General features: G+C 48.3%; 1 protein-coding gene across 1 annotated transcript; it reads left to right on the forward strand.

The window, feature by feature from the left end:
* Nucleotides 1-9,555: 9,555 nt before the first annotated feature.
* Nucleotides 9,556-15,875, forward strand: RAX (retina and anterior neural fold homeobox). Its single transcript, XM_012446398.2, has 3 exons — nucleotides 9,556-10,092; nucleotides 10,403-10,656; nucleotides 13,499-15,875. Exons 1-3 carry the CDS (start codon nucleotides 9,804-9,806, stop codon nucleotides 13,988-13,990), a joined length of 1,035 nt encoding a protein of 344 aa, XP_012301821.2. The 5' UTR covers nucleotides 9,556-9,803; the 3' UTR covers nucleotides 13,991-15,875.
* Nucleotides 15,876-16,452: the final 577 nt, after the last annotated feature.

Genomic DNA, 16,452 nt, shown 5'->3' on the forward strand with positions numbered 1-16,452 from the left:
TTACAATGGCATCAAAAAGCATAAAATATTTAGGAATAAATTTAACCAAAGTGGCGAAAGATCTGTATGCTGAAAACTATAAGACATTAATGAAAAAAATTAAAACAAAATACATAGATATCCTGTGTTTGTGGATTGGAAGAATTAATATTATTAACATTTCCACTCTACTCAAAGTGGTCTATGGATTCAGTGCAATTCCTATCAAAATTCCAATGATATTTTTCACATAAATAGAAAGGAAAATCCTAAAATGAGTATAGAACCACAAAAGACCCTGAATAGCTAAACTAATCTTGCAAAAGAAGACAAAAACTGGAGATGTTACACTTCCTGACTATATCTCAAAGCTATAGTTATCAAAAAAAGCATGAACTTCCACATATAAATTTTTGGGGACATCTATTCAACACAAAACAGGAAGTAAGAGTCTCAAGAATTCACTGTGCACTGGACACTGTGCTAGAAGTTCCTCTAGACCCTGTAGAGTGGAGGAGTTTGGAGAAAGCTTGTTCTGTAGCAGACTTGCAGAGTAGTTCCCTAAACGTATGCACGCTTATGTACACATGTGCACATGCAATACATATTCTATTTTCTCTAAGAATATTTTGGCTTAGTTTACTAGAACACACATATTTTTTACCCATGGAGGGTGACATGATAATTAAAGATGTGAGGAAGAAATGGAACTGAGTAAGAAACATGAAAAGGAGATAAAGTTGAAGTGCTGAGCAGTCATGGTGGGGAGGGGATAATTTAAGTGTGAATGATTCAATATTGATGTTAATGCATTTTCAAAGCAAACATATGGCATTTAGAGACAATCTGATGTTTGTGGTTCTTTGTGCACCTCTTCTTACCAGCTTGAGGTAATCAAGAGTCGATTGTATTCTAGCCTTCTGTTAGTCATCTTGCTAATCGTAAAGTATTCTACAAATTCCAGACAGAACAAACAACCCAATTAAAAAATGGGCAAAGGACTTGAATAGGTGTTTCTCCCGAGAAGATATACAAATAGATAATAAATAAGCAAATGCAAAGAGGCACAATATAACTAATCATTAGGGAAATGCAAACGGAAACCAATCAGATAAACACTTTACACCTATTAGGATGGCTATTTTTGTTTTAAATAGCAGAAAATAAGAACCAATGACAAGAACTGGCAAGGATTCACAATCTACCTTGGGTGTGGCTGGTGGAAATGTAAAATGGTGCAGTAGCTGTGGAAAACAGTGTGCCAGTTCTGCAAATAATGAAACTATAGGATCACCATATGATCCAGCAATTCCACTTCTGGGTATTTACCCAAAAGAATTCAAAGCAGGTCAGGTGTGGTAGCTCATGCCTGTAATCCCAGCACTCTGGAAGGCCGAGGTGGGTGGATTAGTTAAGCCCAGACTGTGAAACCTCGTCTCTACTAAAAATACAAAAATTAGCTGGGCATGGTGGCACACACCTGTAATCCCAGCTACTTGGGAGGCTGAGGCGGGAGAATCGCTTGAACCTGTCAGGCAGAGGTTGTAGTGAGCCAAGATCACACCACTGTGCTCCACCCTGGGCAACAGAGACTCCATCTCAAAAAAAAATTGAAAGCAGGCACTCAAACAGTTATTTGCACACTAATGTTCATAGCATCATTATTCACAACAGCTAAGAGGTGGAAGCAACCCAAGTGTCTATCAACAGATAAATGGATAAGAAACATGTGGTATATACATACAGTGGCATGTCATTCAGCTTAAAAAACAAAGAAAATTTCGGCACATGCTACGACATGGATAAACCTGAAGACATTATGCCAAATGAAAGAAGCCAGTCACAAAACAACAAATACCATATGATTCCACTTGTATGAGATACTTAGAGTAGTCAAATTCCTAGAGACAGAAAGTAGAAAGATAGTTGCTGGGGTCTGGGGACCGGAGTGGTAGGGAGTTTTGTTTAGGCTATGAAGTTTTAGTTTGGGAAGATTAAAACATTCTGGAGATGGATGATGGTGATGATTGCACAACAATATGAATGTGTTTAATGCCACAGAACCATATGTTCAAAAATGATGTAAATGGCATATTTTTAGTTATGTGTATTTAACCATACATTTTTTAAAATGGAAGTAGGAGACACAGTCCTGGCCTTTGAATATTTTCTGTTTGAGTAGCTCATGCTTTGTCAGGAGCTGGCTGCATTCTGGGTTTTTTTTCACTCTCCAAATTAAAACAAAATGGAATATGCCACACTCCTATTTTAAGAAGCAGGCAGCTTCCATTTGGAGGAATAAAGAATGAGTATGTTGACTCTGAATTAGAAGGAAGGGAGGGTAACCTAACACATATTTAAGGATCTAAATCACAGTTGTACTATAATTATTTATCTGAATAGAAAAGAGGCTAGGCGCAGTGGCTCACACCTGTAATCCCAGCACTTTGGGAGGCTGAGGTAGGCAGATCACTTGAGGTCAGGAGTTGGAGACCAGCCTGGCCAAAAAGGTGAAACACCGTCTCTACCAAAAATACAAAAAAATTAGCCGGATGTGGTGGTGTATGCTTGTAGTCCCAGTCACTCAGGAGGCTGAGGCAGGAGGATCACTTGAGCCCTGTAGAGATGTAATGGCGGTTTGCACCAGTTTGGAGGTGAAGAAAAGTCATCAGAATCTGTTTATACGTGGAAGCTACAGCCAACAGGATTGCCTGACAAATTGGGTGATAGAGAAATGCGTGGCTGAGGGCCTGAGACACATGAGTGAAACAGTCATTTACAGATATGAGGAAGACGGTGGTGGAGCAGATGCAGCAGGGAAGTCTATTCAGAAATTCTGTTTCGAACATGTACTCAATACACATGCATGGGGAGATGTCTAATAGGCAGCCGATCGACCACAAGAGTCGTAAAGGAGTTTCGGAGTAGAGCCAAGGAGAGCATCGAGGAAGTGAGTCTAGATAGGGAGCAGGATCCAGGGCTGGGCCAGGCATTCCAGCATTGAGAGGTTGAGGACAAGAGGAGGAATCCAGGGAGGATCCTGGAGAGGAGCAGCCAGTGACCTGGAAAGAAACCCGGAGGTTGTAGGGAACTGGAAGCCAAATGCCTTTCAGTAGAACACTGCCTTGCTGTGAAGAATACTAGAGCTGGCCAATCCCCAGGTGGGGGTTGGGTCAAGGCTGCTGCAAAATGGGCATCCTTGGATTTGCCTTCTTAGCACTCTAAGAGGATTGATGGGCTTCAAGACCATCATCCCCTCAAGATAAATGTCTTTAGTGCTTGCCCCTAGACACTCTGAATTCAATTAGTTTAATTAGAAAACAAGTAAAGAGGAATTATCTTAATATAGCTTTGCTCCTAACAACTCAAAAAAAAAGTTCATGTATTTGGCAGAAATCCAAATTCCCTCTTTTGTTTACACATTCTGAGATAATGATGTAAAGTTTTCATTTCTGAGCAAAAAGGTGGACATCTCTCCTGTCAATCATAGTTTTGTTTAGTTTTAATAATAAATAATAATAATAAACACTTCCTGATTTCCTCATTTTTAATGAAGGAGGAGCAATAATGTGCTAGTTAATGTTTAAACACTATTTAGTTTTTAAGTTGAGAGGGGGACTGTCTGATTTTTAGTGTTTGCCAATTGCTGTGGTGAAATTACTACCACTATGGCTGATTGCAAACTACTAAGGTGAATTACTGACCTTAGAACTGGAAAGACGCTAACCAGAAGCTCCTACTAGCCAGTGGGGGCTGATTCCAGCACACCGATGGGTGGCAATATCAGCTGCTTGCCAAAAATCCCTGCAAATCTATTGCCAAGGGAATTTTTCCTCTTACCGAGAGGCTACTTGAACTTGCATCAGTTGTAAAAGTAAGCTCAGAACCAAGGTAATTGTGTTGGTAAATGATGAGGGAGCTGTGTGAAGAGTAACCTCATTGTGTTTGTACAACAAATATATTCCTCCACAATTCGTGCAGTGACTTTCTCTAACTACAAGCTGGGGCATCTGAGAGCTCAGCACGGCAGTGCTAAAGCCGGAGTGCCCAGTGGGCAGCCTGGGAATCTGGGACCTGGCCCCCAGTCCAAGCCCTAGTACAAACATTCTGTCTCACCTTGAGCAAACTGCTTGATTTCTCTGGGTCCACATATTTTCATATCTAAAATGTTAAAATGGGGGCTAGAAATAAGAGAACAGAACAGATAATCATCAAAGTTCCTCTTCTAAATCTTCAATATATGATCCCCTGAGATAACAGGAAATTAAGTGGGAGAGTAATTTTAAGTGATGTTGTTTCCAAAAATATCATAATAGGGGAAACAATGGAAATTCCCAAGGAGGAGACTTCTTGTTAATTGCTGGATGGTCTGCAGAGCTGCGGTCCCTATTCTTATGTGAAAGGAAGGCTTTCAAACACGGTTTTACTGCTGGGAAACAACAGCTCCCAACTGCCCTTCATTTCTTCTTGTAATGAGATGAAATGTTTGCTTCCTATGCCCATCTGAGAGGGCTCTCAATTAAACTCAAAAGAGGCTCATCTCTTTGCTGTTTTATGGTATTTTAGCCATGACTATCTGATGGGGTTATTATTCACTACACTATCCTAATATCAACATTTGCTTCAGTCTAGTCTGAAAATACTAGAGACTATCCAGATTGTCATAGTAAGAGGTAAACTGTTATACGGGAAATGTCTTGATCATCGGTGTCAAGGTCATATATTTATGAAAGTGGCCAAGGATATTCATTGTTAGTTGCCTGCTTGTAAAAACGGGGTTTTGGTAGGCACTTCTAAGAACATTTTTCTGATATACCTTCTGGGTTGCTTCAAGTAGGTAATATTTCATAAATTAGGAAGATCTGGTAGTGAGAGATGAAGAAGCTTAGTGTATTTTATCTCTGGATGCAGTGTCAGTATTAAAAAGACCTTAGCTACTGATACTTTTGCAACCATTGCAACTTGGCAATGATATGCAATATATAATCCAATATAGGGGAGAATTCACAGCATCAAAGGCCTATGTTGAAAAATATTTTTTAGATGCTTAAAAATATATTGTTCACAAACCACTGAGTGATTTGAAACTCAGAACAGGGAAAATTTTCTAAACTTCATGAGATAGCCTTGGAAAGTTGAATGATATACTTAATTTTTTTTTTTTTTTTTTAGCAAATCTGGAAGCATCTTAAATGGCTTAATAAATTACAGTTTATCTATTAGAACTTTCTCAACTCCACACCACTCTGAGCTATATTATTCTTGTTATCCTTGACTCTCAAATTTTCTTGCTTTAATGTATCTGCTGGTTTTCTCATGGCCACCGGAGAATTAATGGTGCATGTTAATACACATACCATGCTGGGTGGTAGCACACGTGGTGGGTAGACGGCATTCCTGAGTAAAACATTTAGGTTCAGGTCCTGGCTGTACTTGAAGCCAGCTGTGCGATCTTGAACAAGTTACATAACCTCTCTGTATTTCCGTTTCCTTATCTGTAAAGTAGGGATAATAATGGTGTCTACTGGCCGGGTGCAGTGGCTCAAGCCTGTAATCACAGCATTTTAGGAGGCTAAGGCAGGAACACTGCTTGAGCCCAGGAGCTAAAGACCAGCCTGGGCAACATGGCGAAAACCCATCTCTACAAAAAATACAAAACTTAGCTGGATGTGATGGCATGCACCTGTAGTACCAGCTTTGCAGGAAGCTGAGGTGGGAGGATGCTTGAGCCCAAGAGGTTGAGGCTGCAGTGAGCGGTGATCATGCCACTGCATTCCAGCCTGGGCAACAGAGCCAGTCTCTGTCTCTAATAATAATAATAATGATAATAGCACAACTATATCATAGGATTATTGTAAGAACTAAATTGGGTAATTCATGTAAAATAATATCCAAAAAGTATGGCATATACCTGCTGACATATATTTAGTACTCAGTAAATAGTAGTTCTCATATGTATTCTTAACTCTTGACAATTGAATTTGTTGAACTTCAGTGTGTGTGTATTGTGTGTGTGCGTGTTTAGTGATTAGATGAGTTGTGTTTTGCTCTGGCTAAAACTAAGGGTAAGTTGCCTTTCTTGTGCATGTATCAGCTAGTGGGATGGGAGGTCCTCGAGTGTGGTATGGCACAGGGGGAGTTATTCCAGGATTAAAATAATCTGCTATGGGGACAATCTACATGCAGCCAATCAAACTGGTTTGATACACTTTATGAATTGATATCTCGTAGGCCTTTCCACAGATGTTTTCACCCAAATGTTAAACATCGCCGAGAGGTGAAATGACTCGAGGCTGTGGCCGAATGTCCTTAATTCACTGGTATTCCTCTCCTCTGTCCAGTGCAGAAGGATATGCATGTCTCCTCAATGTTGCAGGTGAGACAGTTCATCCAGAATACTTCCAGAAACTGGACCTTCTCCATATATCCATGATCAAGGAGTCGATTTATACTACAACTTCCTCTCTTTTGGAAATGTGTGTCTCCAAACCATTGCAAGTTTTATGGGGCTTTAGTTGTGTCTAAGGTTGGCCGCAGGTGGGGAATGGAAGGAGAGAGTTTTCTTTGATCCATCTAATGAATTAATGAATTAACCTTAGGTGGGGTTCAGAAGCCAGGCTCCTTACTGTTGCTGAAGCAGGGCTGATTATGAGCCAGCCTAACTGCTGGAAAAATGGAGCTTCGTGCTAGAAGAATTAGGGACATGGCCCAGTCCATTCATCTTCCCTAATCGAGTTCTTGGGAAATACACACGTAGATTAGCCCCTAACAATGACCCCCGGCTGATTGCTTGGAGTACCCTCCTCGGTGCCCACAATGGTACTGACTAGCTCTTTATGTCCTGCACAAAGGAAGCCCCAACTCCCCATTGTCCTTCTCTGCCCTGCTCCCCGCCGCCCCCGCCATCACCGCCACCCTGGCCCTCACCAGTGGCTGTTGAAGTCATTTCTGCTTTTCTCCCTAGACTCTGAAATAAACAGTAAATAAAAGCTAACCTCACCTGGACTTATTAGGAGAAGCTGGGCAGTTTCAGAGGAATTAACTTTGGAAAACAAGGCCATAAACCCCTTAGCAGCGTGTGGGCAGGAGCTTAAGAAAACGCTGCCAATCTTTGTTTAGCGGTGATTATCGAGATCAAGTTAACATTGGGGAAGTTTGCATAAAAAGCATTCTCGGTCAGAGGGGAAACAACAAATACCAATTAATTATCCCCATGGCTGCCTTCTGCTCACCACCACCTCAGCACATCAGCCACCTGGTCTATGTAACTGGCAGTCTCACCTTGTGGGTGCCACTAGGCCATTTGTGGGGCCTGGAAAGGCGGAGGAGGGGCAGAGGAGGAGGCAAAGCCTGGTCTGTCAGGGGACTCTCCAGAGGGTTTGATTTGCCCTGGATGCCAATGCCCAAAGGCCACTCTCTATAGACCCTGACTTTGTTTCTTCTGGGAGCTAAACTGCTTCTACCTCCACCTCTTTGTTGCAGGATTCAGTCTCAGGGAAGGATTAAAGACAGACTGCAAGCTAAGATGGGCTTTGATTCTTTTCAAAAAGATCACACTCTGCAATAATAATTACAAACAAGCTGCAGGCAGAAAACACTGGACAAGGAGTCAGTGGCCTGAGTTCTAGTTGACCCCTCCACTTAATAGCTGTATCACTTTGAGCCTCAGTTTCCTCTTCTGTAAAATGGGGACCAATATATCTGTCCTGCTCACCTCACAGGGTTGTAAAGATCAGATGACATGAAGAATGTGAGAGGATTCTGAAAACTACAAAGTGACATGTCGAGAGGATTGTGTAAGCCCAGGGGTTCCAGGCTACAGTGAGCCACCATCACACCACTGCACCCCAGCCTGAGCGACAGAGAGGGACCTGGTCTCTAAAATAAACAAATAATAAATAAATATGATATGTGAACACTGTAAAGTGCTATTAACTTACATTAGTTTTTTTCTTAAAATTAAAACTAATTTCTCACTTGAATTAGTTCAGTTTTTATCTCCTATGGTCATATGCTTGCCTTTATTTCAATTTGCCTTTATATAGTTTTATTAAAAATAGATATGCCTCACGGGAAATTAACCATTGAATGATCTTTAAGGAACTGCTTTGTCCTCAGCAAATATCCTCCTAACACCAATTTAAAGGTGGGGGATCTGAGGATGTGTGTTTTCCCTCTTTTGTTCCTTTGTCTTGTCCTCCAGCCTGGACGTTAAAGTCCCCCAGACCAGCGGCCCTGGCCTTTCCCAGTTTGTCTGATGCCCACGACGTGGCCCTCGATGGTGTCCTGCCCTCCGAAGGGACGCAGCAAACGCTTGTCTGAAAGCAAGCGGGATGAAGAAGACGCCCCTGCCGTGGAGATCAGGGCGCCTAATGAAAAGGAGATTTTAGTTATGGTGTCCTCTAGGTCCTTGGGCTTTTATAGGAAGCATTTTAATTCACGGTTCAGGCCACCAGTTCAGGGAAGGCCAAGGGCCCTCCTAGGGTCTCACCTCAGATTTAAGGGGTGCGATGTTCACAGCGCCATTGTCCATCCGCGCCGCGGGAGGTGAAACACACTCACCCTCGCAAAGCATCTTTCCAAGTGGCCGATCAGTCGCTGTGGGCCACGGAAGCTTCCACGGGGTCCAAACGAGAAAGAACTGCAAGCCGATTACTCCTGAACCCTCTGGGAGGCGCGAGGCCTTCTCCCCGGGAAAAGGTCCTTCCCCAGACAGCTCGGGGCCCTCTCCTCGTCCCGGAGAAGTGTTGGAGGGAGGCGGGAGTTCCCGCAGAACAGGGGCGAGGTGGGGAACTCCAGGTGGGTCTCCTGCGGGGCCTGAGCCCGGCTGCGCACCCGACGCGGGGCTCCCAGCCTCCTACTGGACGATCGGGCGCTAGAGGTCACCGGACCAGTGGGCACAAATGGCCTGGGGTAGGCGCTGGAGGGAGGGAGAGAGGGAGGCTGGGGCGCTTAAGTCCGAGGGGACTGGGAGGAGTTAAAACAGATATAGACGGACAAACTAAACGCGAGGCCTGGAACTTGGTACCACCGAGCCCAGAACTGAGTGGGAAGAGAAAAGGGAGCAAGCGGAGGGGAAATTCAAACTCGGACGAGTGCGGAGCTGGGAAGCCTTTGGCTGGGGCTCAGCGCTTCCAGAGGGCACCAGGCCAGCGTGGCGGCCCCGCGGAGGTGAGCCAGAGGGGGCAAGGGGCGAGTCTGCAGTTGGAGAGGAGATGCATCCAGGAAGGGAGGTCACCCCCAGCGGGTAGTCTGAGGTGACAGGGTAAGCCCGAGGCAGGGGGCGACAAACGCAAGGGGAGAGATGAGCCGAAGGGCGTCGGCCCCACTGAGGCAGGACTAGGGGTGGCCGCGATAGGGTTCCCGGGCCTTTTAAGCATCCAGCCGCCGATCCCCGGAGTGTGTTTGTAAAGCTTAAAACGGATCAAGAGGTAGGAGGGGAATGTTCCTAGTGCCCGCCCGGGGGTGGCCGCGCGAGGACCCTGAGACTGGGCCGGACGAGGACCCGCCCCTCGGTGGAGGGAGGGGCCGAGGGAAGGGGCTGGGTCCCGGGCGAGAGGGGAGGAGCCGGGGGCCAGTTGGCTCCCTGCCTTTAGCGCCCGGAGCCCCAGCTACTCCGAGCCCGAACTTCTGACTTCTGGGACTAAGGCAGCAGCAGGCTGAGCGCTCGGCCACCCCCAGTGTGCGCAGCCTGGGCGGGCTTCGCCCGCTGAGCTTGACCTAGGGTGGGGACCCGTCGGGTTGCACTGCAGCACTCAGGAAGAGCCGACTTTGAGCCTCTCCTCTCCGTCTCCAAAGCGCCCCCCCGCCTCCCCACGCTCCCCATGCACCTGCCGGGCTGCGCGCCTGCCATGGCCGACGGGAGCTTTTCGCTCGCCGGCCACCTGCTCCGCAGCCCGGGCGGGAGCACCTCGCGATTGCACAGCATCGAGGCCATCCTGGGGTTTACCAAGGACGACGGGATCCTCGGCACCTTCTCCGCGGAGGGGGGCGCCCGGGGCTCGAAGGAGCGGGATAGGAGGCTGGGCGCGCGGTCCGCCTGCCCCAAGGCACCCGAAGGAGGCGCCGAACCCTCCACGCCGCCAGCCCCGGCGCCTGTCCCCGAGTACGAAGGTGAGTGCTCACCCTTGGCTGTTCGAGGCCCTTCGGGCGCCCGAGCTTAGGAGTCCGCCCGACGAGAGCGCCCCTTCCTTAACTTTTATTAAGGCACATGGGCGCGGGGTTGGGGGCTCTGTCTATAGCGGGAGCTTCCAGTTTGCATTCAGAGAAGCTTAGGACCCATCGCCGCCCTCAACCCGGACCTCCCCGGGCCATCTCGGAGCCCGCAGCCGGACTGGCCAGCGCCCAAGGCAAGGCGTGGTCTGCCCCGGCCCAAGGGTGCTCCGGGGAGTGTCTCTGACGCTCCCGGGCCTCGTCGCCCCAGCCCCTCGCCCTTACTGCCCCAAGGAGCCCGGGGAGGCACGGCCGAGCCCAGGGTTGCCCGTCGGGCCAGCCACCGGCGAAGCGAAACTGTCAGAGGAGGAACAGCCCAAGAAAAAGCATCGGCGGAACCGCACGACTTTCACCACGTACCAGCTGCATGAGCTGGAGCGCGCGTTCGAGAAGTCCCACTACCCGGACGTGTACAGCCGCGAGGAGCTGGCCGGCAAGGTCAACCTACCCGAAGTCCGGGTCCAGGTAAAGCGCCCAGGTTGAGGAACTGGGATCTGGGAGGGCCCGAGGCCCAAACTGCAGCTAGCGTTTCTCGGAATTCACGGGCGTCCACGCATGTATTACTGTCCTTCCTCGACTTGGCACGCCCAGAGTCCCAAGGGAGAGGCACAGATCTTCGATGTTCGCTGTGCACTCCCCTTCAGGCAGTCTGTTCCAGTTTGTAGTACGGGCTCCCCTTTGGGGGTTTTCCTCTTCTAAACTAAAAAGGGAAGACGGGAATGACTTGCAAGATGAAGAGGCCGACAGCTCATTAGACATAGGAAGGGGTTAGGGGCTGCTGAGTGGAAAGAGAATGCAGGTAGCTGCTCCAGGGTGACAGTATGGGGGCCCCAAATGCCACCCTCGTCACTAGCTGGGCATACCATGTTGAAAACGAAAACCCTGTTTCCTTGCGAAGGGCCTGGCACCTCGAAGTTGAAACTTCGGGTGGATTTGTTTGAGAAACTGACTTTTCCTTTTCTGGTGCATATCCAACCAAACTTCTCGCTGCAAAGGCCTTTTCTTTTTATTATAAAGGGGTTTTCGCTTTAATTAAAGCTGAATTATCTTTAATCCCTGATCATTAAAATATTTGAAAGCCTTAAATATTTGCTAGTCATCTGTGAAAAATCTGGGAGGATTTCCAAATTGGGAGAGTTTACAGAGGGCTGAAAGAGAGACATTGGGAACAAATTTCACTGCATCTGAAAGGCAGTGGAACTAAGATGGGATTTTCGTGTGTGTCTAATAAATTAGATTTCCAGGAAATGAGAATACTCAAGTGCTCAAAGCTTTTATCTATGTCTTAAAAGAGGACAAGCTGCTGCTTTTTTTTTTCTGCTTAGTTTAAGAGTTGAAAATAATGAGTAAAAGTCATGGCTTAAAAAATATAATTCCCTAATGTGACTTGGGATTAACCAGCAAGGACAGTTCAATGTCTCCTAATTTGGGGCAGTAAAGCTGCAATGATTTCATTGAAGGGGTGGAAATTTTAGCACCTACTTTCAAGAAAGGAAGGATGAGAGAGGGAACGAATACAAGAGAAAGAGGAGAGGCAAAGCCTTCCAGTACCCTACAGAATCCAAGCAAAGCAGACTCAAGCTCCCTGGGCACATGAGCCCACCTGTATCCTCCCTCGTGCTTGTTCAGGGGTTTTGGCTTCTCTACGTTGTGAGATTCTTGAGAACAGTGTCTGTGACTTCTTTGTGACCACAGGCCAGCACAGCACCCAGCATATGGCCATTCTTAACACATGACTATGATGTAATCAGATGGTAGAGATACTAGGCAGGATCTCCCGTACGCACAGAGGACAACAGTAGAGCATTGCAATAGCCCACCTCAATCCTTCTGTCTAGAATCCGGGACGCTGGATCTGAAGGCTAGAGCTGATGTGGTCGGGAATGGAGTAGGACAAGCAGGGAAACCCAGGAGGTGGTGGGACAGGAGCCCTCACTCAAGTCAGTGTTTCTTTTCTCTACTGTTGGCAAATATCTAATACTTAAGAGAGACTCGAGCCCTTAGCTATGCAGATGAATCTTTTAGGGGAGGGTACAGGGTACTTAGACTTTTGTTGTTTCTCTTTTTCTCCCTAATTGCAGCCTCTCACACACTTGCCCTGCTGTGCTTAGGTGCTGGATGGCTGTTTTGTCAGCTCTCCTAGGGGATCTTCTGCCCTTATTGACTGAAAACTGCTTTCTCCCTTCGAGGTTTCGACAGTTCCCCCATTTCCCTTCATAAATGTAACACTAAAGCACCAGTTTGGCTGAAGTTCTTTTGTGTTCTTTACTAAACGCATTCTCTCTGTCTTGCCTGCGAAGGTGGAACTGGTAGTAAAAATATAATTACACATTTTCTAGTGCTTTTATCAAATCAGTAATGAAGTTTCATTGGAAGAAACCAGATGTTACTCTTGGCAAGGACTTTCTATATATAAAGAAGCAAAAAACGTTGTTATTGAGCTAAGGTCTTAGGGTAATGGCAAAATTAACTTTGTAATATAAAATAGATATAATAGACTTGAAGGATTATACTCTTTGAAAGTAATAAGAAACAGCAGAAATAGCAGATATCAATTAAATAAAAATAAAAATATTAAAGCAGCAATTCAAATATACTTGGGGCAAAATAAACCCACTTGCTCCTACCTAGTTATCAAAACTAGTAATCCGTGAAAACAGCTGAATTTCAACACCCATTCTTGCCAGTTACTCTACTTAACAATATTTATACCTGTGTTTAGAGACAAAGGGTAGATAAAGCACAGAAAGTCTGAGACCAAAATACAGCAATTGAGAGCTGTACCATGCAGAGAAGAAGCAAGCCAAAACTGTTAGGATGGGCTGCCAGCCGACAGGTCATAGAAAATTGGTGAGACCTCGTTTCAAAGTTCCACGACCCGATTGCAGAGTTAAATTCACTTTTTTTTCCCTGAGTTTCTGCTCCGTACTAGGAGTTGGAAACAAATACAACCACAGCCATGGGTGAGATAAACAGAGAAAAGGGTGGGACGCCACTGAGGACTAGGTTGGGACAAAGAGACTCAGAAGAAGCGAAAATGGAGAGAAGAGGCCAAAAAAAAAAAGGGTGGGGGGAGAGAGAGAAAGAGAGAGAAGGGATGGAAAAGAAAATAGAATGCAGGTGGGAGGGGTCGCAGGGGGTGGCAGGAAGGAAGATCCAGGCCCGGCTCGGCAGGTGCCTGACAGTTGTACCCCTAGTTTTATTTGAGGGGGAGAGAGTGGAGCCGGCCGGGCTGCATGGGCTCAGGGTCGGGGACACCGCTACAGCCTCCGCTACCGCCCGACGGCCCCTGCACTCTCTCCTGCAGGTGTGGTTCCAGAACCGACGGGCTAAGTGGCGGAGGCAGGAGAAGCTGGAAGTGTCCTCCATGAAGCTGCAGGACTCGCCCCTCCTCTCCTTCAGCCGCTCCCCGCCCTCGGCCACGCTGTCGCCCCTCGGGGCGGGCCCGGGCAGCGGAGGCGGGCCGGCGGGGGGCGCGCTGCCGCTGGAGTCCTGGCTCGGGCCGCCGCTGCCGGGCGGGGGCGCCACGGCGCTGCAGAGTCTGCCGGGCTTCGGGCCGCCGACGCAGAGCCTGCCCGCCAGCTACACGCCGCCGCCGCCGCCCTTCCTCAACTCCCCGCCGCTGGGCCCCGGCCTGCAGCCTCTCGCGCCGCCGCCGCCCTCCTACCCATGCGGGCCCGGCTTCGGGGACAAGTTCCCGCTGGACGAGGCGGACCCGCGCAACAGCAGCATCGCGGCGCTGCGTCTGAAAGCCAAGGAGCACATCCAGGCCATCGGGAAGCCGTGGCAGGCCCTGTAGGGGCACTGGGGACCGTCTAGGGAGCCGACCCCGGGCCGAGCGCACCGTACCCGCATCTTCTTTCCCAGGGACCCCCCACTCGGCCACTCTTTCCCCGTCGCCTGCCAGCCAGCAACCCGCCAGGCATAGTTCAGGGCCGGGCGCCTGCTCCCGACGCACGCGGAGAAGGGTGACTTTCAGGCCGGAGAAGAGGCCCTCTGGCCGCCTCCACACACTTCGCGGACCTCAGCCCTGAAGGGCAAGAGGCTGCCGGGCCCCGCCGGCCACGCCGCTCCCATCCCCACGGGTGCTGGAGCCTCCAGGCCCAACAGGCTGAAGCTCCTGAACTTGGCATTCCCAGGAGGCTTGGAGACCCCCAGATAACCATAACAGGGAAGAAGGGGAGGTGGAAAAATAGTTTGAGGAAATTTTGTATAAGTAGTTTCCAAGTATTTGAGAGGAGAATTAAAGACCTGCTTGTTTTGTTTCGAATCTGTTTAAGCACGCTCAGGACTTGGGGTGAGGAGTGAATATGGGGGTACGGGAGGAGGGTGCGCTGATGGGCAGGGTGGGTCAGGGAAAGCGGAGGACTGCGATGAAGCTCAGAGTTCCCTTGTGAAAACTCTGGGGACACTTCGCTGCCGCAGAGAATCGTTCCCATTCGGAAGGCTTCAGCGACCTGGACGCGAGGCGCCCTTCCATGGAGCAGGCGGGCGCACGTGGATCCGGAGTGTATGGAACTAAGGCTCAGCCGCTGGCGCGTTCCCAGTTACCACACTAGCCCCATAGTCCAGCGGCGGCTGATACTTCGAAGTCTGACTTTAATAGAAAGCATGAGGACAGCCACCCCTAGGGTGAGAGCCCCTGCTGTCCCCGCTCCCCTAAGAGCTCCTCTCAGTTCACCTTGCAGATAGATCTCCAGTTCGGTGCCAGTCCCTGACACCCAGGGTTGATAACTAGCGGTACAAGAACTGAGTCAAAGAGATGCTTTTCCTTTTCGGAGCGGCGAGACTCTGTTACCTCCCCGACTCGCCGCACACCCGCCAACCCAGAGTTCGGTAAAAGGTGCGGCTGGTTAGGTGCGGCTCTAGGAGAGTGTCCTGGAGCGCCCTGCTCCACCGCCCCGAGGGCTAATTCCTGCGGGCTTGCCCTGGACAGTATCTGCAATTCTTTGGCTCCGGCTCTAGGGCGAGGAAGGAATCCCGAAATCTCAGCCCGCTTCACAAGCTCCTGAGACTCGGGGGTGTCAGGGGCTCCCTCCTGAGCGTCCTCGGTATCCACCATTGACACTGGAGCTGCACCACCTCCAGCAGGTTGCCCGCCAACAGGTCCTCGGCCCCCAGTCCACCCCATAACCCCCGTCCCTAAGCGTGCCTTCGGGATGATGCCGCCAGAGCCTTAATTAGCATCAACTGGCTACTGTCTGTTGGTCCTGAGCAAAGTAGTGAAGCTCCCAGTCCCCTTTCCTCGTCTAAATGAACTCTATCTCCCTGGAAGGTGGAAAAGATGAAATAAGATCGCCTGTAAAGACTTTATGTAAACTACCAAGACCCTGGCATGACACAATATGCATTGTAATCACGGTTCTCGTTTACCCGAAATATTCCCTGGCCGTTCTCCGGTTCCTGACACCGACTTGGGAAAAGGATGACCACGCCGGGGCTAGGAGTAGGGAACTCTCATCATCCAGTCCTTTCTTTGCGGGTCCTAAGATGCTATTGTGTAACCAGGGCTGTGTACCTCTAGACCTCCAACTGGTGCCTTGCACGCAGTAGACTGATCAGTAAAAATTTACTGAATAAATTCTTTTCCCCAAGTGGTAATATCTGCACTTTACCTCACAAGGATGCCTCCTTGGGGGAGATGGATGGAATAGCCCATGTGCCAGCACCTCTTAGCAAGAAAAAAACCCACCAGAATGAATGTGTGGATGGCCTATCATTTGCTTCATCCTTTCATTCCCTAGGGTTGATTTATTTACAGAACTTCCAACTTCATAGGCTCCAAGTGAGTACCACACTTGCTCTGTCCTCCTTCTTACTGCAGTCTTGGGCACCTGTGACCTTGAGCATCCCATCATCAGCCTCTTCACTTCCCTTAGATCATTGCCAAGATTATTCATTTTGTCCCCTCTGTGCTGTTTTTCAATTATTTCCTTATGAGTTTTTCTGCTACTTCCCCTTCTACTGTTTTCTTCTACTGTTTGGTTTCAGATGAAAATAGATTTTCTTCTAAACCATCATCAAGAGAGTGAGCCATACACGGATTTCAGAGGCAAGACCTTGGAAAATGATTCAGTAGCTAATGATTATTGAAGGGTGACTATGTGCCAGCACTCTTCTGAGAAGTTGACATCTACTAGGTCAGTTAAGCCTCACCACAATCCTACCAGGAAGATACAATTAGCCCCATTTTATAAATGAGGAGGCTGAGGCACAGAGAGATTGTCCCAGTTTACACTGTTTCTAAGTGTTGGGGCTGAA

Source organism: Aotus nancymaae, unplaced genomic scaffold, assembly GCF_030222135.1.
Source record: "Aotus nancymaae isolate 86718 unplaced genomic scaffold, 86718_ANA_hifiasm-v0.15.2.pri h1tg000020l, whole genome shotgun sequence".
Taxonomy (NCBI): domain Eukaryota; kingdom Metazoa; phylum Chordata; class Mammalia; order Primates; family Aotidae; genus Aotus; species Aotus nancymaae.

Coding starts and splice junctions, on each gene's coding strand:
- RAX (XM_012446398.2), top strand. CDS start 9,804: ATGCACCTGCCGGGCTGCGCGCCTGCCATGGCCGACGGGAGCTTTTCG. Junction 10,093..10,402: donor GCCTGTCCCCGAGTACGAAG/GTGAGTGCTCAC, acceptor TCGTCGCCCCAG/CCCCTCGCCCTTACTGCCCC. Junction 10,657..13,498: donor TACCCGAAGTCCGGGTCCAG/GTAAAGCGCCCA, acceptor TCTCTCCTGCAG/GTGTGGTTCCAGAACCGACG.